This window comes from Malaclemys terrapin, chromosome 9, assembly GCF_027887155.1.
Source record: "Malaclemys terrapin pileata isolate rMalTer1 chromosome 9, rMalTer1.hap1, whole genome shotgun sequence".
Classification (NCBI taxonomy): Eukaryota; Metazoa; Chordata; order Testudines; family Emydidae; genus Malaclemys; species Malaclemys terrapin.
This window is the reverse complement of record NC_071513.1, coordinates 74,363,820-74,388,442: the sequence shown is the minus strand read 5'-3', so window position 1 is coordinate 74,388,442 and position 24,623 is coordinate 74,363,820. Positions and strand designations below refer to the sequence as shown.

Genomic DNA, 24,623 nt, shown 5'->3' with positions numbered 1-24,623 from the left:
ACAGGGAAACAAAATAACAGTAAACCAAAACCATTAGTTATACACACAAAACGATAATTGTATACATCAGGTAAATCGGTGCATAATTAAAGATCTACACAGGCAAATGCCTATTTCAGGGGTAGGCAACCTATGGCACGTGTGCCAAAGGTGGCATGCGAGCTGATTTTCAGTGGCATTCACACTGCCTGGGTCCTTGCCACCAGTCGCATTTTAATTTAATTTTAAATGAAGCTTCTTAAACATTTTAAAAACCTTATTTACTTTACATACAACAATAGTTTAGTTATATATTATAGACTTATAGAAAGAGACCTTCTAAAAACGTTAAAATGTATTATTGGCATGCAAAACCTTAAATTACAGTGAATAAATGAAGACTCGGCACACCACTTCTGAAAGGTTGCTGACCCCTGGCCTATTTAGATGCATAAATGTTGGGTCTGCATGCACTAATAAATACATATACACAAAACAGAGACCCTTTGAACACTACGTTCTAGATGTCTGTAAAGCTATGTTTTACAAAGCCAGGAATGCAATATCCCTAAGGGCTGGTCCACACTAACCCCCCACTTCGAACTAAGATACGCAACTTCAGCTACGTTATTCACGTAGCTGAAGTCGAACTATCTTAGTTCGAACTTACCGCGGGTCCACACGCGGAAGGCAGGCTCCCCCGTCGACTCCACGTACTCCTCTCGCCGAGCAGGAGTACCGGAGTCAACGGCGAGCACTTCCGGGATCGATTTATCGTGTCTAGACAAGACGCGATAAATCGATCCCAGAAGATCGATTGCTTACTGCCGGACCCGGAGGTAAGTATAGACGTACCCTAAGAACTGACATTTATCAGGACAAGAGTAATGCATTCAATTGTATTTTTTTCTGCATTACATTTTCATTCCATCATATAAAATGACACCAAAAACCAAATCATTACTGATGGGGCCCTCCTCTTCCCAAGTAGAAAAGTACAGGTGCCTTGCAATCTGGACAGATCCAGGATGACTTGTTCTCTTATATACTCATACAGTCCTACTTTGACAATATATTGTCAGTGAGTTATTTGGCAACTCATGATAAATGAAGGCAAAGTGTTGGTAAACAGAAGGATATTGACAAATTGCAGGGAGTCCAGAGAAGCACAACAGAAATGATCAGGATGATAAATTGCGTATACACAAAAAACTACTAAGCAGCGGACATGATAACAGTTTATAAATATCTAGAGAGTGTAATCATCAAATAGAGAGAGAGGAATTCTTCATCATAGGTGAAGAAAGTATAACTAAAAATATTAGGATGAAATTAAGGAAGAAAATGTAGGTTGAATATTGGGAAAAGCTTCCCACCTATTAAATTTAAAGGCTGTGCAAAAATCTTCCCAAGGGAAGTGATTGAAGTGCCATTGTTTGGTAAATTTAAATTAAACTGAACAAAGCTTTAGAAAAAACATACTGTAGTGAACAACCCCACATTGGCAAGGAGGCAGATTAGATGATCGAATAGGCTTTTCCCATCTCCAACATGTACTGTAAACTTTTTTTAAATTTTTGATTCTGCACCATGGAAATGAAAATGTGGGTTCCCTTGTATACATCTCAACAGGAGTGTAAAAGAAAAAAACAACAGTTCACAGAGTAGATTAACAAACCAAACACAAACCCTTAGTATAAAACATGTTACAAAAGGCTTTCTATTTTTAATTCTTGCTTCCTTGTAATCAGATTTCTCTTTCCACTTTCTGCTCTGGCAAAGTCTGACTTACCTCTGGGAGCAGCACAGAATTGTGACCAGCAAACTGAACAGTACAATCTCTACAAAACAGAGCCCTGGCATCTGCACTGCAGAGGTTCACCTTATACTGGTTTGGTTTTGAGAGAATTTTTTTTTCCACAATTACGGTTTTTCTTCTTTTTTTCTAGTGCCAAGGACAAGTGTTTTACCTGAATAAGAGTGCTGTGTCCCCTCACTGGAAATTGGTGAAGTTCCTCCAATCGCTGTAATACCCTGTTTTTTGTTTATTGATTTTCTGAATGATTTGCTAATATCTTTGCTTTTCAATTCATGAATAACCTGGAATAGGACATAAAAGAAAGAGCATTTAATCAATTATCATAACCTTAGGGTGACTATTAAACTATCAACTCACCTAACTACTGAAATATTGGTAATTATTTTGACTCTCTTTCTTTGATATAGTACAATATAAGGAGGTTATAGACGTCTGCTGGTTTTGTGAATAGCTAAGACTCAAGCCTTACTAAGCCATGTTATTAATCTCCAAATATTAGATTCACAACCCACAAATCTTTTCACAGATATTTTGATTTAAAAAAAACCTGTTTAAATCAAACAAAGATATTTTTGGGAAAAGAGATTTTTAATATTTCCCCATTCAGTTTGTCTTGCTTCTTATACTAGGATGTTATATGTCACTTACAGAGATGCATGTTATTAGGGAGATAGTTGGTACATCTCTCCATGCACAACAGTCATAAAATACCAACACCAACACTAACATTAAAATTATGTCTAAACTTCCCACCAAAATAAGGAAATTGTCATATAAAACTGATACTCTGTCCCATTATGCCTAAGTGTTGTAGGGATCTCAGACTTGGTTGTGAAGTTATGTGCTATGTGGGCTGCAATATTGAAACACAAGTGTTTATGGTTCAGTTATGAACCTAAGTAAATTAGAATTTCCAGTAGAAATACCAACATACCCTAGCAAATTGTAACAAATTGCTTGTTTTATTCGTATAAACAGCTGCAATACTGTAGATTCAAAGCAAAAATTGTTTGCTTGCAAGAAAATAATCACTCTGAAGCTGATTCTCACAAATGAAGCACTCCAGCCACTGACCCATGTAAAAAATGATGGTCCCCCTGCAGATTAAATATATTTTTAAAAATAAACAGTCCTAAATATGGCACAGTGATTCAGCGCAATGGTACAGGCATCTTGTATCACAAACAGGATTTAAAGGCTGGAATTTATAACAATCCAACTTTGTTTAAAGGAAGGGCTGAATTGACAGTTCTTGAAGTTGAGGGGCACAGACCGCTTCCTTTGAGGAGGCAGAAAAGGGCACTCATGAGAACTAGCTCTGAGTTCTCACACTTTGTCCAAATTAAAGCCAGTAAAGGGAAGAAAGAAAGTTTGACATATTATCTCATCTTATGAAAGATCCCAGCAGACATACATAGGGATACTTCATCCAGCACTGAAACAGGAGGAGAAACTACATTGTTATGTGAGCACAGTGATCTATATGACCAGAAGCAAATAATATTTTATCTAATTGAAACTACAGAGAGAATTTAGAGTCTGAATGTGATTACAGAAGTTGCAATTTGGCAAGGACACCAAGTTAATGCCCTACTCTTATGAATAGTACCATAGGATCTTAAATGACTTAGTGATCAGGACCACAGTTTTACATCTCCTTTGAAAGACAGCACCTCCAATAATATGGTGCTTCTTTGTACTGGGCTGAAGCATTCTCTGGGGTATGGTTCTTCTTATACTCTATTCCCAAAACTGGAACCCAAAGACCACAATGAGAGCTAGAGAGAACAGGTCACGCAGCGTAAAAATTGTATGCCATTTAAAATATTATTTATTTATATTCAGTAGTGCTTAGGCATCCCAGCCCTTATCAGGACCCCACTGGGCTGGGCACCGCAGAAGCATCATATAGAAAGATGGTCCCTGCCCCAAAGAGTTTACAATCTAGATATAAGAAAAGAAATGACAGGTGGCTACAGACAGACAGGGAGCACAAGAAAACAGACAATACTAGTCAGCATGATGTAGGCTGTGGCACCAGCATGCCAGCTGCTTCTCTGTTGTTATTTGTTAAAACTTGTTCCTTTAAGAAAAGGGTGGATGGAGACAGCAATTTTCCAGCATTATGCTAAAAACAGTTATTGAATTGGGGAAATAATAGAGATAAATGATTTTAGTATTCTTAAAAAACTTTTTTTACAGTGGCCAGTTGCTGCATAATAGTCAATCAACTATCATGCTGTCGTCATAACTATCTTCCCATTCAGAAATCAGTGAAGGTTTATAATTACTATATATGCTGCTCTCAAAATATTCTCCAGCGATTTCATTTAATTTTGCTACCCTACTCCATCTTCCTAGAGATGCTGGGCACTTTGGAGAGTTCCATCTCCTATTAGGCAAGGTAACTGATCCTTCAAAGTTTATACAATACCTTGAATATGTAATATGTTAGAAAAGAACTAACACTGGGATTTTCAAAGGAGCCTAAGGGAGTGAAGCATGCAATGCCCATTGAATTTCGTGCTACACTCTGTAATTCTCAAAGTGTTGATTTTCTAATGCCCTATCAGTAGTTGTGGTCCTTCCAGAACACTGAACACCAATGAGCAGTACAGGAGGAATGACTTTCCTATACCCTTGAATAAATATTGTGATACAGTCCTTTCCTACCTCCATCCCTGTAGCATAATTAAATTGCATGCCTAGTGCATACTGTACACCGGACCTGGTGGTGTTTTCTGTATGGCAAACCTACACCATGTCACACAATATGCTCTTTAAAATACAGTTTCATAATTATCTCATACTGCATGTATAGCCTTCTGGTACCAAATCCAAATAATTCTGTCTTAAAGGGTAGCCTGAGAGGACTGTCTTACTTACCGACACAAATTCTTCAAAGTCGATTTTCCCATCTTTGTTGCTATCTGTTACTGCTATAATTTTTTCTACAATCTCTCGCACTTTGTAGCCTGGCAAGGGAAGGCTTGCTTCTTTAAAAAGATCTTGAAGCTCATAATCACTGACATACCCACTATTGTCAATATCTGTAAAATGAAAACATTGTTTTTATGTTTTTATTATTTTGTGCTATAACACTACTACCAAGCAACAATCAGGGGAAGGAACATTTTAGCAGAGTGATGGTCTAAAATCAGGGGCGGCTCTAGGTTTTTTGCCGCCCCAAGCATGGCAGGCAGGCTGCCTTTGGCAGCATGCCTGCGGGAGGTCCCCGGTCCCACGGATTCGGTGGCATGCCTGCGGGAGGTCCGCCTGCGGCTTCGGCGTACTCGCCGCCTAATTGCCGCCGAATCTGCGGGACCGGGGACCTCCTGCAGGCAAGCCGCCAAAGGCAGCCTGACTGCCATCCTCGCAGGGACCGGCAGGGCGCCCCCCATGGCTTGCCGCCCCAGACACCCACTTGGAGCGTTGGTGCCTGGAGCCCCCGCTGTCTAAAATGATCAGAAAGTGAGAAATTAGATTACCATCTATCGCACAACATTTCTTTCTGAGAATTTACCATATATTATATATATATTAATCACAAAGGAATACACATAGGTTAGATCAGGGGTCGACAACCTTTCAGAAGCAGTGTGCCGAGTCTTCACTTTAATTTAAGGTTTCGCATGCCGGTAATACATTTTAATGTTTTTTAGAAGAGCTCTCTCTATAAGTCTATATATTATATAACTAAACTATTGTTGTATTGTAAAATAAACAAGGTTTTCAAAATGTTTAAGAAGCTTAATTTAAAATTAAATTAAAATGTTGAGCTTACGCCGCCGGCCTGCTCAGCCCGCTGCTGGTCTGGAGTTCTGTTCACCTAGGCCGGCAGTGGGCTGAGCAGGGCCTGCGGCCAGGACCCCGGCTGGCAAGGGTCCGGCAGCCAGAACCCCAGACCGGCAGCGGGCTGTGCGGGGCTGGCGGCCGGGACCCCAGACCGGCAGCAGGCTTAATGGGTCTGGCAGCCAGAACCTCAGACCAGCAGCGGGCTGTGCGGGGCCGGCAGCCGGGACCCCAGACTGGCAGTGGGCTGAGCGGCTCCTGCCAGCCGGGATCCTGGCTGCCGGACCCGCTCAGCCCGCTGCCGGTCTGGGGTCCCAGGCCTGCCCACATACAGTGGGTATTTACCTTCTCCCTGGTTCTGGCCCACTGTCTTCCTCTCTCTCTGCACTGAGCTGAGGGTGGGAGTGCACTGAGCACAGGGCTGGGGATGAAGGAGCAGGCTGGAGGTTGGGGTGTAGGGTCTGGCCAGGAGCTAGAATGAGAGGGGGCTCAGGGTTGGGGCAGGAGGTTTGGGTGTGGTGCACTTATCTGGGCAGCTCCAATTTGGTGCGAGGGGTGCAGTTGGGAATGTGGGGGGGGCATGCAGGAGCTCCCATTTGGTGCTCAGAGTGGGGGTGGGGATGTGGGGGGGTGCATGGGGTGGGGGCTGGGGTTGTGGGGGGGTGCAAGAGTCAGGGCAGAGGGCTGGGGGCATGTGAGGGGGTGCAGGTGTCAGGGCATGGAGTGTGGGTGGGGGTGCCAGAGTCAGGGCTGGGGTTGTGGGGGGGTGAAGGAGTCAAGCAGAGGGCTGGGTGTGTGTGAGGGGGGGTACAGGGTTCGGGGCAGGGACCTGGGGGTGTGCAGGGCACAGGGCTCAAGGCAGAGGGCTGGGTGTGTGTGAGGGGGTGGGAGCAGAGGGGATATGAGAGGGGGTCAGGGCAAGGGGCTGGAGGGGATATGCCCCTATTCCACCACCCCACCCTCATTCCCAAGGCCCTGCCACCGCTTTTTCTCTGCCTCCGCTGGGAGTAGCGAGCAGGCTGACTCTGCTCCTTCCTGACCCCCTCCCTCACAAGGGCCATCAGCTGATCGGCTGGCAGGGAGGGAGAGGAGGAGGAGAGGCTGGACCCCAGCACGCTGCCAGAAGGGGCAGGGGAGACGGCAGGAGCCGGCAGGACCCAGCTTCTGTCCCCTGCCCCTTGCCTCCTGCCCCCCGCGAGAGGGGATGGGGGGGGCGGAGGGCGGAGAAGAGTGGGCCGGGTCGGACTGGGCTGGGCAGGATTTTTAATGGCACGCTGCTGCCTGCTGGGACTCCGGCAGGCAGCAGCATGCCATTAAAAATCAGCTCACGTGCCGTCTTTGGCATGCGTGCCATAGGTTGCCGACCCCTGGGTTAGATACTCAGCTGGTGTAAATCACCATATGGTGAAATCAATAGACTATGCTGAATTACACCAGCTGAAGCTCTGCTCCATACAGTTTAAGTTATTATTTATATTGTGGTAACACCTAGAGGCCTGGGCCCAATTGTGCTATACACTTCTTAGGCACCTTCTTAAATTTTCAAGGTAAAGACACACCAAGGTCCAGGGCCGTCCTTAGGCATATGCAGCTTATGCGGCTGTGTAGGGCACCCAAAAATTTGGGGCACCCCTAGGTCTTAGTATCCACCCTCCCACCCAGGGCCGTCTCTAGCTATTCTGGGGCCCTACGCAGCTCCTCCATTTGGGTGGGACCAGGCCTCCGCAGGGATGTGGGGGGCTGGCCCCAGGCCTCCGCAGGGGTGGAGGGTCAGGGGCTGGCCCCAGGCCTCCATGTGGGTAGCACAGCTGGGGCCGGGTCCCTGCACTTCCCGCCGCCAGTGAGTGCACGCCCGGCCCTGCTGCAGTCCTCAGGGGCGGGAAGAGGCAGGGCTGGGGCGGAGCATCAGGTCTGAATTTAGGCCATAAACTACAGGTTGCATCAGGGCTGGGCTGGAGCAGGGCGGGGGCTTTGGGGAAGGGGTGAAGTGGGGACACAGCTGGGGCGGGAAGAGGCAGGGCTGGGGCGGGGGGCCTGGGGAAGAGGTGGGGCAGGGGCTGGAGCAGCATGCAGCTGCGTACTTTGCGTATGGATGCCCCTGCTCCCACCTCTTCCTATCCCTGTTCTGACCCTTCCTTCAGGCTCCCACCACAGCTGCCTTCTGTAGCCTTGTGAGTCTTCCTCCTGAGGGGATCTAGTACAGTGGTTTTCAAAATGTGGTCTGCAGACCACCAGTGGTCCGCAAGTTCCATTCAGGTGGTCTGCAGATAGTTCCCTCTAAGGTGCATGCCTGGGTGGCCGCACACGAGAGAATGAAGGGCCACCCACCTACTTAGTGGAGCCGCGCAGGCGTGGCTCCACTGATTAGGTGCCTGGCCCTGGAGAAGACGGGACATGTAAGGTGTGGTGGTGACTTGGGGGGAATAAGGGGTAGGTGGGAGGGGGCAGCGGGATGAGAAGTGGGGGTGGGGGGAATTTGGGATGTGCAGGGCTGCGGCGGCTAGGGAGAGACGGCCCTCCTTCCCAGCCTCAGCTCTGCCGCTGCTGTGGCAGGGAGAGACCCCCCTCCTTCCCAGCCCCAGCTTGGGGGCTGCTGCAGTGGGGGAAAGAGGGAGAGACACCCCCCCCTCCTTCCCAGCCCCAGCTCAGGGGCTGCCGCGGGAGGGGAGAGAGGGCACATCCATCGCATTAGAAAGGTAAGAATACTGATATTAAAATATGAGTTGTGTGCTTTTATTTGTAGAACAAAAAATGTTAATTATTTTGGTTTTTTTTATATAGTGCTTTTATCCAAAGCGTTTTACAATAGTTAGCTAACAGTACAGACAACATTTGGAAAGGTCATTAAGCAATTTTCAAGTGGTCCCACTGATCTAGTACTTAAAAGTGAAAAAGCCTTCCAGCCTGCCAGACCTATTAGCACAACATCGAAACTGTTAAAGAGCCATTCAAGTGGTAATGAAACCATTTAACAGGCATTTGCCAACCCTCAGGTATATATTGTCAGTTTCTGAATTTACTGACAAAAACAGTTGTGCGTTATTGTAATATTTACTCAGAACATGTTAGTCTACGGACCTTAGTTTAAAATTTGCTTTAAAAATATTTCATTAGTGTGTTGCTGAAGATTATAAAATCACATCTCTAAAAAATGCTTGCATAGATTTTTAGATGCACAATCGGAGTACTCATCTTTAGCCTTAAATGCTTGGATCTTCAGACATATAGTTTTTTAAATAAATCCTTCAAAAGACCACCTTTATCTAAAATACACATGCAAGCCCGGGTTGCCATCGGGCATAGGGGTACCAATTTAATAATACTGCATAGGGCCCCATAAATCCTAAGGACGGCCCTGGCAAGGTCACAAACCCTTATTAATAGCAAAAACCTTGGGTTTTGACCTGTTCAATTTATATCCTGAGACTATGCCAAAATCCTCTATCAGCTTCCAAATAGAGTGGATGGTCTGTTATTAATTCTCTTCTTACTTACAAGATGTCACTTGCATATAGTAATACCTGTAGTTTATGGCCTAAATTCAGACCTGATGCAACCAGTTTCAAAGAGGTAGCAACTACTTGCCCTATATATTTTGTCTCTTGCCCTATATCTGTTGTTTATTTCTAATGCTAGTGGTGAGACTGGCCCCTGAAGAATAAATCCAATCTGGCCCATGTCTATTATATTAAAAATGACCTTGTTTAACCTGTTAGCTAGCTTTGTTGTGAGGGATCTGTACTGCTGCATCCTCTTGTCCTCCTACTTCCAGTGGACTCTATTATGTGTTGGGAGTCCTTTTGAAAATGCTATAAGAAAGTCCTGGAAGATTTTCTATGCAATGAAGGGTCTGACCCGGTTTCACCAGGCATTAAAGTATGTTTTATAATTTAAACCAAGCACATTGTTACATAAGCAAAATCTATACACTGCTAGTGGCAGCACTTTCCCGACATGCAGCAAATTGTTTTGCTGTTGGGCATTGTTCCCTCAATGCATTATTTATTCAAAATAACAATTAATAAATACTGCATGGGGTTAAGTCTCATAGGTCCAGAGTTCATGCACTAAACTCCATGGAAAGAATCTCAATCTTTTTAGTTTACTAAGTGCTAGCTTAGCAGTTTTATTAGTTATCTTGTCAAAATGTTCTTGTACACTAAGCTGAATGCAGAGGGGGAACTCCTTTCTCCTGCATGAAGTTAAGCACTTCTTACTAGAGACTTTTTCCACGGCAGCATGCCGGGGGAGCTTGGATAAATCAAGGGACATGGTTACTGGGCCTGTCATTAAATGTATCCACTGGCCAAAATCAATACAAACCAAAAAAGACAACAAAAAATAAAAACTATAAATTTAAAATTGCCATCTGTAACATACAACACAGCATAACATACACATGCAAAAACCTTTTTAATAACTTTAATATTAAACTGTAAAATCAACTGAATCAATAATTTACAACTAATGGGGGAGACAACACTCTCAAGGCAGGGAGGGAAAGCATGAAAACTGTGGGGGGGGGGGAAAGGAGACAAGCGTCAAGGGGAAGGAGGAAGGGGAGAGGGGTGGAAAGGAGGTTTGGACAGGCCACTTGGCCCTTGTGTGTTTCTTAGTTAACTGTTTCTAAAAATGGTGTCCAGATTCCTTCAAACTTATGTGGTTGATTCCTGGCCACTAGATTCTGACATATCTGTTGTATTCTGTGGATTGATTTACTTTTCCACCTCTATAAAATCATTTGCTTTGTGATTATGGCTGCTCTCAGAAATTATGGAAGCTGTGCTGATGAGAGGCCCAAATTCATGGGTAAATACCCCAATATGTAGTTCTCAACTGATGTTTGATTGCTAAACCCCCAAATTCTAGTGTCAACTTTTTTCCACTTTATTTTGGATTCTGAGCCTGGTTGGCTTACAGTTAGTAGGGAAGGATCTATTAATTATTTGCTCTAGAATCTTAGTTGCCTGCAATTACGGTGGGGTTATAAGTATCTCTGTGCAGCTCAGCAAGCAATCCATGAAAAAAGTCTGAGGCTCATTGTCATGGAATCCCCGGGCAATGCTTTGGAACTACTCCCCACAAAGCCAGTCAGGACTGTGGGGAGCCTCCTCTCCCTGGGAGCTAGGGTGACCAGACAGCAAATGTGAAAAATCGGGACGGGGTGGGGGGTAATAGGAGCCTAGATAAGAAAAAGACCCAAATATCGGGACTGTCCCTATAAAATCGGGACATCTGGTCACCCTACTTGGAGCAGACTGTCTTCAGGGCAAGAAGCTCACACGGCTTCACCTCCTGGGTCTCTCCTGGGAGCATTCAGCATATGCCCCTCCGTGCGCTTCCCAGAGCGAGTCTGCCCAGGCGGGGTTCTGAGGAAGCCAGAGGTCCTGCACGCACCCCCACTTTGCAGTCAGACGTGACTCTCAGCCAGCCAGTAAAACAGAGGTTTATTAGATGACAGGAACACAGTCTAAAACAGAGCTTGTAGGTACAGCGGCAAACGGGACCCCTCAACCAGGTCCATTATGGGGTTCAGAGAGCCAGACACCCACGTCTGCCCTCAGTCCTTCTCCCCAGCCAGCTCCAACTCTCAAACCCCCTCCAGCCCCTCCTTCTCTGGGCTTTGTCTCTTTCCTGGGCCAGGAGGTCACCTGATCTCTTTGTTTATCTTTAGCTATTTCCTTGCAGGGGGGGAAGGGACCCTGGCCATTTGTTGCCAGGGAAACAGAGTGTCAGTGATTTATGCACACTGGCCTTTCCCCACCACCTAGAGACTTAAGAAATGCATAGGGGAAACTGAGGCACCCACACAGTATTCAGAGGAAACATTAAGAACAGTCCCACTTTGTCACACACATCCATATATATTGGCCAGGATCATTTCAGACCCATTTACTGTGACTCTGAATATGAGATATCTACTCCGAGTATCCAAACTATGGAATAATATTTAATAGGAAGAACAGAAAACAAACTAAACCAGACAAACTTAAATGTTCACAAAGACATTATGTAACCCACATGCCTTCTGGGTGTTGTGTTCTGTCCCATCTAGTGGCACTGAGACAACTCTACAACCTTAGCTAAGAGTAAGTTGGCTTTTAGCTCATGCAGTAGAGACTCATGCACTGAGCTCTAGAGGTTCCCTGGTTCGATCCTGCCCGCTGATGATCGGAGTCTGTCAGCATTCCAATTGTAGCGTGGAGGTGAGGGTCAGTTAATATAGTACAAAATGATTTAGTACTCATGTTTATTCTTAGGCTATGGCTATACTAGAGAGCTTACAGCAGTGGTGTAGCACTGCTAGTGCAGATGCTCTACACCGACAGGAGAGAGCTCTCCTCCTGTTGACTTAATTACTTCAGTGCCTGCAAGCTGTGATAGCTATGTCAGTGGGAGAAGCGATCTGACTGACATAGCGCTGTTCACACCGGTGCTTAGGTCAGTGTAACTTATGTTGTTCAGAGGGGTGGCTTATTCACACCACTGAGCGACATAAGTTATATCAACCTAAGTTGTACTGTGACCATAGCCTTAGGCTTTACCGCGTAAAGCATATGAAATTATATTTAGTTATTTATTAACATGACTTACTCTCTACAAAGACAAGATCAAGGATCACAAAGTTCAGGTTACTTAGAAATGTAAATTAGATTTAACTTGGTGCAAGAGAACTAGTTATTAATCCACTAAAACCTGTAACCAAATGAAAAAGGAAATTGCCAGTTGGTTTTAGCCCAAAACCTAATACTAAAATAAAAGTTTTCAAGAGTCTTCTTTAGATCAACTAAAATAGAATTTTATTTGCATTTAAACATTCACCCATTGTGTTTAAAACCTTACATTGCAACAAAGTGCTAGTGCTAAAAAAAAAAAAAAATAGTGTGAAAATTCTTTCATTTTCTTATCTCCTTAGGGGTTATTAGCAATACCAGTGAGGAGACATGGTGTTTTTAAACATACAATGTATAACATTACATGATCCCTGTAAGATATCGTTTTTAAAGAAATTGTATAGCTTCATATTGTTCACGGCATGCTGATTATTTTCTTTCATCTAGAAAACATACCTATTTTATTGAATGCTTCTCTGAGTTCTTCCAGCTCTTCACGAGAAATTGTGGTTATGTTGTTTTCCATCTTCTGACAGAGACAGCAGTTGTCTTCAATTCCTTATGCCTAGCAATAATAAATGATCGGTGTTATAATAAAACATCAATTGCAAACAGGCACTTACTTAAGTTACTGAACCTTGTAAAGAGGCATAAGAGGTACTATGTCCTCAAAGTAATCTCTCAGGATTGCCCCACCTATAGTGCTATGAATAGAACTTTTGAGAATATCAAACATCTAGCACTTCTCTCTATTGTCACAATGACTAAGAATTTACAATAGCAACACCTATTTTTACACACCCTGCATTTTCACTCTGCATAGTATAAACATGTACCTATAATCTGCATGGTTTTCACTGAGCAATTTTTCATTATGAAATAGGCATCTCAAATTTCAGAAATCTCAGGCTACAGTATAATTCATTTCCAACTGCAACAGATTATCAATGTATAACAATGATTGGCACTATGGGCTCAGTCCTGCAAGGTGCTGAGCACTCTGACCCTGATCCAACCAAGCACTTAACTTCAATGAGCTGTTTCATATCCTGAAAGTTAAGCACATGCTTAAGTGCTTTGTTGCAATTAGAGCCAGCATGCTCAGCATTCATAGGATCGAGCCCTATAAAATGGCCTAGGATTAGCTGTGTGGAAACAAATCTTAATTCAGAGAACATCCCTCATACCTATGCACAGGGGACCCTCTGCATCTAGCTCTATCCTTCCTCCATGAAGGAAGGTAGGTGTTTGCCTCTTCCATAGCACCATTCTGTTCCTGCTCCAGAACCCATTAAAGATGCTTGGTGTGGTCTGGGGTTCACACTGAAGAATGGGGGGAGACTGGGCAGTTTGGGGGCAGGCCCCCTGGAGATTTGCTGGAAAAATAATACAGTCTGGGACTTCATTATTTTCCCTCCCCCGACATGCACCACATTCGAGGGGTAGCAGCAGACATGGGGAGTTCCTGGTAGCCTGGCTCCAATCAAGTTGCCTACCAGGTACCATCGGGTTTGCCATAGATCAGGGCAGCTAAAGAGGCCCTGGCCTCCTGAGGCTCCCTAGGGATTGGGTGTGACACTCTGTACCTTCGGGGAACATCCTACACCCCCATGTTCATCTTTATAAAATGATTGTGTGGTATCCAATGCAAAGTTTGTCATGTTGGGTGTCTTCGGAAGTCTCGTGATGCACTGAGCATGGTTGTTATAGTGATGTTATAGTAATTGTTACAGTAATGTTATAGTAAGGTTATAAGTTATAATTTCATGTATGTAATTATGAGACTGAAAATGTATCCTCATGGCTTAAAGCAAGCCCAAACAAAAACTCTCCAAGAGCAGAGGGGCAGTTCACACCTCATCAGGGCAGGTATGGGACAAACCCAGACCAGCCTCACAGGAACAAAAGACGTTGGCCTAGGCAGTAACAAAAGAATCTGTTAGACTCTAGAGGGATCACCCCCCTTCCTTTGGTCAGTTTGGAACTGCGATGAGGTAATGCTCACCTGACTCTGGGGGCGGGGGAGGGGCAAAGCCAAAAGGGAAGAAAGGACATGATAAAAGGGAGAGACATTTGCCATGCTCTCTCTCTCTCTTCCACCTACATCTACAGACACCACCACCACCAAGCGACTGAAGCGCTGATTAAAGGGGAGAGCCTGGCTGAAGAGCAACCAGCCAGCCTGTGGTGAGAAGCATCTAAGTTTGTAAGGACATTGAAAGTGTTAAGATCAGCTTAGAATGCATTTTGCTTTTATTTCATTTGACTAAATCTGACTTATTCTGCTTTGACTTATAATCACGTAAAATCTATCTTCAGAGTTAATACATTTGTTTGTTTATTCTACCTGAAGCAGTGCGTTTGGTTTGAAGTGTGTCAGAGGCTCTCCTTGGGATAACAAGCCTGATACATATCAATTTCTTTGTTAAATTGACGAACTCATATAAGCTTGCAGCTTCCAGCAGGCATAGGCTGGCTCCCAGAGTCAAGGATTGGAGTGACCTAGCAGATCACCGGTCCAGATAACACCAGAGGGGAATGTCACATTGGGGTGGGCCTCATAGCCAATTCCATGGGAGCCCAAACACCATCCTCACAGGGAAGGACTGATAAACTCCGTGAGGGTTCCTCCCTGAAAATTCTTCCCATTGAGCCCCCTCCCATGGATTTTAACATGAAAGGGGATAATTTAGACCCTTGTTCTTAAGGCCACATTTTCAAAGGGGCCTCATCCCATTCTCTCAATATGCAAGTCTATATTTGTACCTGCAATTGTGCAGCATAAAAGCCCCATTTGTGCACCCAAATTCAGGCCTTTGGACCACCCATCTTCTCGTTGTTATGCTCTTAGTATGCAGCTGTTAGCAGTCCCCAGCACAAAGCTCACAACAGTCCCTACAGCTAAATATTGAATCTTCACTTTTATTAAAAGAGAAAATGACAGATTTGTATCTTGGTCAAGCCTGTCCAGTACATCAAGGCTGCAGTGCGCTAAGGGTCGAATCCAGATTTTATTTAGGTCACTAGCAATCTTCCCATTAATTTCAGTGGGTCCAGGATTTGCATTGTAATAGTCAAATTCAGAGCTGCTATAAGCAATTGCACCTCCATTGCAGGTGCACAAAAATAATGATTAATGTCCTAAACTGTACTCTTTTCTCAAAACTGCAATGTGGCCCAAGGGATTGGACACTGGACTGAGAGTCAAGAGAGATGGATTCTATGTCCAAATCTGCCATGGAACTGCTGTGTGCTATTGGGCAAGTCACTTCGCAACTGTGTGTGTCCATTTCCCCCTCCTGTTTATCTGTCTTATCTATTTAGGGCTGTAAGCTCTTCAGGGCAGCAATAGTCTGTTTACAGTGAGTCTGTACAGTGCCTAGCACTATGGGGCCCCCTAGGTATTACTGTAATATAAATAATAATAAATACAAACCGTCTGATATACAGGAATCAGAATTTGGTTTATATAAAACATTCTTATCAATCTAAAATCCTACTCACAAAAACAAGTTCTTCTCCTATTCTACCACTTAAATTTCCTCCCCAACCTGCTTTCTGTTTTCTCATTAAAGAAGCAATCATGAATGAGTTTGCATATCCAGATTGTGGTTGCTTAGCCACAATCACATAAGGGGGTAGCCAGCAGTAGCAGTTCCATGGGGCATTCTGCCTATTGAGTCAGATAGATTCCTCCTGCTAAGCTGGAAGAGTGCATGAAAGAGAAGCCACTGAGGCTTTGTCTTCTCTGCCAAATAGGTGTCTTTTTACTACGGGATAACTGACGTATTAGCTATCTGGCAGTGGAGACAAGGGACTTCAGTTTTATCACAGATAAACTAGACAAGGTCAACCATGGTCAGGGTGGGTATAGCGGTGACCTCACCTAACTACCTCACAATAAACACTATAAGTGCCTTGTCTTCACTCAGGATTTTACAGTGAGATAACTATTGTGAGTTAGTTGTCTTACTGCAAGAACACCAGCCTTTGTGTCATCAAAGGCTGATACACCCTACAACAGAGTGCAGCATGTTCTCCACACCCACCAGTCAATGAGAAAAGCAGGTGGTGCCACAGATTCATTCCTGCTGTCTCAAACCTGGGTCCACAGAGTCACCAGGCTCCACTTCTCCACCCAATGGCTTACTGGTATCTAGAACCAGGATTCCTTGAAGTCCAGCTCAGATAGAAAGCTCCATCCTTGGGCTCCAATTGGTGGAACATCAGAGCTCCTGATAGTCACATGTTACTGGAGTTCGAGGGGCGAGGGCGTTAAATATATTTTGGAATCTGTTTGAACCTCTTCAGGCCAAGTTGTGTTCTGTCTCTTGTTTATTCATTATACTTGTGTTCTGATTGGCCATGTTTTCCTAATGCTGGCCTGATTTCTCAATATGCTAATGTTCCTCACACTTATAGCACCTATCAGGAGAAACAGGAGCCAGAACACATACTGGCAAAAAACAAAAAAAAAAGGATTAGACAGATTCCAGTACGTATTATTAAAAATATGAAAAATATCATATTCAGGAGGCATTTAGGTAGATGGACAATGGAATTTAGCCAGCTAACACTGCAATTGTACAAAAATTGTTATAGACTCTCTAGTGATCATGATATGGCTCCATCTGAGACTATGGGCTATTTTAACCTATCTATATCTATGTCTGTTATATATTTTATATGTATTCTTACCATCCCTTTATTTAATAAAAATAATTAAGGATAAAAGCTCACCAGTTTTAAGTACTTTTTCCTGACAGTAGCTGCAGTGTCTATTTAAACTGCTAGGTTTTTTTGGTTTGGTTGCTTCAGTAGTTCTAGTGCAGAAGGCTCAAGGCCATATTCTATTCTTGTCTATATACAACTCCCCCACTGATGTCAATGGAATCATGCAATGACTGAGGGTACCATAGGCTCTAAGAAAGAATCTTTGCTGAGTTAGTGAGAGAGGAACACTCAGCAGGGAGTGCTGGGATGTTGGGAGGGCCAAAAGAAAGAAAGACTGACAAGTCTATGCTGCAGATAGCTGGCCATACCCCACATGCCTTAGTCATGTGAGCAATCTTATTGACTTCATCAGTATTGCCAACTCCAAGTATTAAAAAAACATGAGTCAGAACCCCCAAAATAATTTCTGTCTTAAAAATAACAATTTTTTATCTTTTTTAAATGTAATGATTTTTAATTTCCTTTCTTTGTTTTAATCTTCATAGTTCATGTTTTCAAGCTTTTCTCTGCAGCCATGAAAGCTAGAAATTTCCTTAAAAAAACATGAAAACTGAGATTTTCATGTTATAACCTGACTCTTGAAAGAGCACCAAACACTGTGAGACATGGGATTAAAACGGTGAGAGTTGGTAACTCTGCGTGGCTCCGACTACTTGTGTAAGTAAAACACGCAATATTGCTTGAATAATATGACAATGAGTGGAAAGCATCTGAATGAAATACAAAAACAAAACATTTATCCAGGCACTACCTCCATCACAAGCATGTTAGCTGATTGTTGGCGGGTGTAAATAAGAGGATTTCTCTCAATCATTTATCTGGATTCAGTATTGTATATAAAGGGTGTGACTTGTGTATTCTATGAATCTGATTTTCATTTCAGCAAATATGTCTCCTGTTTTAAAATTAATGTGTTTTAATTTGTTTTTTTATAACAGGGATCAACACAGCCCGTCAGGGAAATCCGCTGGTGGGCCGGGACAGTTTGTTTACCTGCAGCGTCCGCAGATTCGGCCAATCGCAGCTCCCACTGGCCGCAGTTCACAGTTCCAGGCCAATGGGGGCTGCAGGAAGTGGCGGCCAGCACTTCCCTCGGCCCACACCGCTTCCCGCAGCCCCCATTGGCCTGGAACGGTGAACCGCGGCCAGTGGGAGCTGCAATCGGCCGAACCTGTGGCTACTGCAGGTAAACAAAACATCCCAGCCCGCCAGTAGATTTCCCCGAGGAGCCGCGTGCCAAAGGTTGCCGATCCCTGTTTTATAACATCAGATAAGAAAGCTAAAGCATACTTGTTTTGGCAATAAACAACCAGATCCTGTTTACTTTACTCAAGAGAGTATTTCCATTGCCTTCACTGGAACTACTTCCCATGAGTAAGATGGGATTTGGCCCTGTGTGGATGGTGATTTAAGTCTCTTTTCTACCTGTCACTGGATCTCAGTTAAGAACTAGATAAAAAAGATCCTAGCTGTTTAAATGCTATTCCCCACAACTGCATTTTGTAAAACTCATTTGCAATGTATAAACTCTCTTTTTCTACACATACATACACATACATATGCAGGCCTTTCAGAAGTGCAGAGAAAGAGTATGCTGCTAAGATGCCTGAATTAATAAATATATAAAACGGACATTAAACTAAACATTGAAAAATTGCAAAATATAGATAAATAAAAAATAATTAACCTTCACATCGAAGTGCCCAGGGAAACTTAATGTCCTGTGAAACAGCAATAATGGTCGGGACAATCCTTTCAGGAGCAGGATTAGACCATCAAAGCCAAGATTAAATATTTAGCAAGCCAGATGAAGAGAACTGCAACACCTCTACATCACTAGTTAACCACTGGTCAAATCTCAACAGAAATAATTGCTCACAAGTTGATATATATGATCATTATTGGTTTCACTCTCTTTTGTTCATAATTTGTCTTCTATTTCAGATTAATTGTACCCTCTGATTTCTGATATGTAGGTTACATGAGTAACTAAAAATAGAAACCTGTGTCCTTGAATGAAACAGATAAATAAGATCAACACATTTTCTTCCAAGGAGCAGCCTAAAATATCATATGATAGAATTACAGATGACCATGCTGATCAGTGAAATGCCAACATGATTTAACTAAATTTCTGGGGTGCAGAAAATGGCTATTTCAAAGTACCATTTTTAAAGTGTGCCAGATTCTCCTATTATAAACAGCTCCAGTATTGGTTTCTGTTTAAACCAATGAATAACTTATGCCTGACATAATATGCAGGTTCTTTAGCACCCAAAAGTAGCCTCAAGACTCACAAGGTTCTGTTGCATTAATAGTTGCACTTGCTTATTAACCAGGTTTGATTTCTTCACATGTTTTATGCTGTTTCTTTCATTTTGAACTCTTCAAGGCAGTTCTCTCTTTAGTGTGTTTAGCACAGATTTGTTATGAATAAAATATTAATGGAAGTTCACTCTTATGAGAACATCATTTAGGGCCTGACCCAAAAGCTCATTAAATCAATGGAAGTCTTTCAGTTAACTTTCCGAAGAAGTGGGCTGTAGTCCACGAAAGCTTATGCTCTAATAAATTTGTTAGTCTCTAAGGTGCCACAAGTACTCCTGTTCTTTCTGAGGATACAGACTAACACGGCTGCTACTCTGAAACCTTAAGTTAGATTGGCTCAGCCTCCTTAGTCATTCTATGCAATTAAATATTGTGGGGGTTGAAGTCCTCTATGTGCATCCTAGAAATAGATCTTACTTTTTACTTTATTACTCTGCAAATAAAGAATCAAAACAGATTTCTGAAAAGTTTTGATGCTGTAAATAAACTCTGACTCACTGTAACAGAGAGCTGTTTAAATCTTTAATTTGCTACAATAACTTCCCTTTATTTTAGTTGATCCAAAACCTTTTAAGTATTTATTAGGCTAATATTTCATATAAAAATATTTCAAAGATGGTCAAATCAGACAACTTTTGTAGTACTTGAACCCAGTAAAAATATTGGACTTAATTTCATAGGTCCATACCTGAACACCTTAAACTCTTGGAAAGTTCAGGTCCGGGTCTGAACTTCACAGCAGGTTTCTAGTTATTATAATCTAAGACAAAACTCTCAATCCCATTGTTCCAGTTTTGGAGAAATTCGGATCTGGATCCAGCTCTGATTTGTATCCATTTCCATTGGGGACACCAATAGTCCTCTAAGAGCTGTTTGTGTGGAGAGAGAAGATGCATTTGGGAGCCCAGTCATAGCAAGCTCTAATATCAAAACTACTGATCTAATAGGGATTTCAAAATGAAGTCTGGAAATGTGCAAGTGTGTTCTGTCATGAGATGGGTGCACTTTGCATTGATAGATAGCAATCTGTTTGATGGTTGTGTGGCTTTAGTGCTGTGGCTGCAAACTATTCAATCCTCTTCAACTGGCATAATGTACCTCCACAATCAAGCCCTTCCTAAAGACACTTCTTCTGCAAACCCCACAGTAATTAATAATCACTCTGGGCTTGTCATATCTCCTGTCTGTACTGGGCCTGATTCATAACTGGCCTATGGCCACTTTGAACCAGTTACCTGTAGGGCAGCTGTAAGACAAAGCTTACAAATACTTCTGGTATGAGGTGACTATTGGCCAGGCCCAGAGGTGCTTCTGCAGGAGCCCCCACCATGAATCAGAGGAGAAAGGGGTGAGAAGAGGCATGGGCAGTATGACTCCGCACCCTGGTATAGAACATATAGGATGTTGCAACTGGAGTACAAGTTAGGGATGCTCTGCCTGTGTTCCTATAGCCTGTGCCAGGGGCTGAACAAGCCTCTGCAGCCCTAGAATAGTTGTGAAAGTGTCTCACATAGTGTCTCCTCTCTGTCCTTCCACCAGCCCTTGTGCCAGTGCCAGTCCAGGAAGCATGTCTCCTTCTGAGAAATCGTGCCCTCTCTACTCAATGGGCACACACTGAGCCTGGCCAAAAGCTCTACTGCCTGTACCCTGCACCCAGAGTGTGGCTTGAGTGCACGGGGGAGACCCTGCAGTGGTGGTTCCTAGAGCTGTCCCTATATGGTTGAGAGAGAGTGCTGTTGGTGCCTCCCTGATGTTCCTGGAGTGTCTTCGTCTGAGTGACAGCTGAGGATACAGCAAGGAGGCGAAACAGCACCTCCTGTTCTCTTTTTCACCCACCATTGAATCTGCCAGAAAAAAATAGAGCCATGAGTTGGCAAGAGGGCCCAATAGTTTCCCCTCTCCCTGCAGGCAATTGGCAATTTGCTTTTTCCAGCTCTGCCCTAGCCTGTGTTTCAAATTCATCTGCCTGCTTTTTAAGCAGCAGCTGCCTTTGTAACTATAATGGACATGACAAATGCTGCCTGCAGAGACCATTTTCTTTTGTGACTGTTCTTTTTGTCTGTTGCTAAAGACACACCTCTCCGACGCCAGGTGCAAATATCCAGTCTTCCTCATTATAGCTTTGCATCCTCCCTATTCCAAATCGGAAGCAGGCTAACATAATTCTCCAGATGAACGTTGTTCAGAAAAATTACAGCTTCTAAATGAAGTATTGAACATTTTATGTTATTGGTATTTACAAAAGGCACAAAGGGGCTTCTGTCTGTGTATTTTGAGGCTTTGAGACAGAGACTGTTGTATGGTTTAGTACAATATTATTGTACTTTAACCTTTGGCATTCGTATTTCAGTTTACTTAGGATTCTTTAAACGAATGTGCTGAGCACAGATCAATCTTTCTGAAATCACTTCTCTTGAGTCAAAAGAAACAGGAATCTCTATTAATTAAGCTCAGGTCTGATTCAACGAGAGTTTTTATGCTTTCCTAAAAAAGGTAGTTTCTCCTAGCCAGCAGTGAGATCATTACAAAACCAGTTTTCAGAGGGATTTTACATTAATCTTGAGTACAATGTGTGCTGTGGGGAGCCATGCAAACTAAATTTTAGTATTGAATATGTGTATTAAAGCTCTAGGGTGAAATTCTGGCCCAATTTAAGTCAGAGGGTTTTGCCATTATCTTCAGTGCAGCCAGGGTTTCACCCCGATGAGAATCAGCACTAGGCACTGTCCTACAGGAAGACAAGGTCTATGGAATAAAACCTTACAATCTAATTGAAAAGGGAAAAAAAGGGAAGACTTTATGGGTACGTTTACACTGCAAAAAAACCCCTGTGGCAGCAAGTCTCAGAGTCCAGTTAACTGACGCAGACTCATGCTACAGAGCTAAAAGTAGCAGTGTAGATGTTCGCGCTTGGTCTGGAGCCCAGCCTTTGAGACCCTCCCCACTCAATGCGTTTCAGAGCCTGGGCCCGAATATCTGCACTGGTATTTTTAGCCCCGCAGCATGAGCCCAAGTCAGTTGACCCAGGCTCTGAGACTTGCTGTGGTGGATCTTTTTTTGCAGCGTAGACAACCTTTGATAACTGGCAAGCTAGTGAAACGGTGACACAAGTGCCAAGAAAGTAAAAGTTGAGCAATCAAGAGAAGAAAAGATTTTGTTTAATGTTTAAAACTCTGTTTTGGTTTTGTTAAGGTCTACTTAACTTCAATTAAGTCTTTGTGAAAGATTCAGCACCCCTGTCCCTTAATGTAAGGGCTCCTAGTACAGGAGTAGTGGAACCGGGGGAGCAGTGGGGGTTAGTCCTCTCATAGTGGAAATATTGTGGGAGCCAATCTCTGTTTCCACCCTTGTGTCACTCTTCAGTGAGCTGTTTCATGCTCTCAGACCCAGTGGGACTCGGGATCTGCTGGGGAGAGAGGCAAGAGCAGGACTCTGAGAGGCTGGTGTGACCGATGCAGTGCCAGGGAGCAGGTAGGAACTAGGGTGACTGGGCTGAATCTCAGTAGCTCGACGTGCTCTCCACACAGAGCACCCATCCTTCTTCCCCTTCTATCCCTTACACCCTGATCGTCCCATGCTCCCCATACAGAACTATGCTCCCCAACTCCCTGCTCGCCAGTATTAGCATGGTGCTTTGGATGTTCAGGTTTCTCTATGCATCTCTGTTCCCCCATTCAAAGCAAACTTCTGCTGCCACTGTAACAGTACACATCCCGGAGATCCTACAGGAGGCCCTACAGTACAACCAGAGAAGCCTGGACTTATTCCTGTTCTTTCCATAATAAAAAATAATCAGAAGAAACTCGGCTAGAAAGAAAAACAAACAAAAATCTTTCAGGCCATCTGTGTATATCATAAAGAAGCAAAAATCCCCAAACCTCCAGCCAGCCACTTTGCAGATGAATCCTGAGGTTACATTTGAAGGAGAAGAGGGCAAGGCTTTACCCATTAATTTGGGGAGGGCTTCCACCATAATACATGACATGAGAGTAAACATAACACTACTAAACAGCCAAAAGGAAGTTTGCAAAGAGAACAGACACCAGTTATTCTCTTTAGACAATGAGAATAGAACAGGAAATAATACTACATTGCAGCAGCACCTGGAGAAATGCTAATTAAACATAGTAAAAATGCATGGGAATGATGAGAAGAGTTAGGCAGTGGAACAAGTTACCCAGGAACTTACAGAATTCTCGCTATTTTATTACTCAAATAGAGACAATAGTGTGCTACCAGCAGCTGCATCATAGAAAGATAAGACGACAAGGCTCCTGCTCCAAAGAGATTACAGACAAAGGTAGCTTGACTGGAACTATTCAAGACTTGATATGATACTCAACGGGAAAGGATGTTTTAGGTCAGCTAAGTCAATCCTTTCACAATGCAGAAGGATGAATTACTGCAAAAGAGTCACTGGAGATCCATACCAATCAATAGGATTCTATAAATGGCAACGTTCAGTTTTTAGCACTTAAATTTTCGGCTTCTTTGACACAAATGGAGGACAAAAATAGCCTGCGAGTTTATGAACATTGCTGATAATACTTAATAGTCTCAATTAGTATAAATTGTTGAAGATTGGAGAAATTTCAAATGGATTTAAACACACTGGGGGAACTTGGCATCGTAGTCGCAGATGTCATTTACATTGGAAATAATACACATAATAAAGGATTCTTTGAGCTCTCATAACCCGTAGACTAATGGGATCTAACACTGAGTGCTATGAAGAAAAATCATAGGTGTCCTTGGAGAATATGTCTGCCCAGAATGCAATTGCACTTAAAAGAACAAGTAGGATGCTTGAGTACATTTAAAAAGAGAGAAAACCACACACAAAATAAATATATAACAATATATTATTCAATGGCATCCCTACCCTTGAAGGAGTGCATCAAAATTTGATCAATTAATTTTAAGACAGCTGAAAAAGTCAGTGAAGGCTATTAGATATATGTTGAGATTTATAAATGAAAAACTACTTTTCTATCAGCATTCCTGATGATTGTAGATGCAGAGGCACAATTTAGGTACATTATCCTCAATTATGTAACATACAAGTACAAACTGACAAACTCCTCTTTTTTACTCAGTCTCATAGTACAAGAACAAGAAGATATTCAATGCAATTGAAAAACAGTGCAATAATGGTTGATCAAATGTGATGCTTCAAGATATAAATTCATCAAACATGGAATTTTCCCATCCATTGCATGTACAGTATTATGAAAGTAGACAGATACATTATTGGGGGTGGGGGAGTTGGTGTGTTTCTCCTTCTTCCAAAGCATTATGTATTGGTTTCTCCTGGAGGCAGATTAGCCAGATTAATTAAAATGATTCATGACAAATGT

At 43.0% G+C, this 24,623-nt stretch overlaps 1 protein-coding gene across 4 annotated transcripts in view; it reads right to left on the bottom strand.

The window, feature by feature from the left end:
* The window catches only part of PLS1 (plastin 1), an 85,570-nt gene that overhangs the window by 39,919 nt on the left and 21,028 nt on the right, over positions 1–24,623 (bottom strand). For all 4 annotated transcript variants that reach the window (XM_054040060.1, XM_054040056.1, XM_054040058.1 and 1 more), the window contains exons 2-4: positions 12,661–12,769; positions 4,685–4,848; positions 1,950–2,079 (exon numbers count right to left, since the gene is read on the bottom strand). In XM_054040060.1, coding sequence (XP_053896035.1) covers positions 1,950–2,079; positions 4,685–4,848; positions 12,661–12,730 — 364 coding nt within the window. In that variant the 5' untranslated portion in view covers positions 12,731–12,769. The remainder of the gene's footprint in view (positions 1–1,949; positions 2,080–4,684; positions 4,849–12,660; positions 12,770–24,623) is intronic.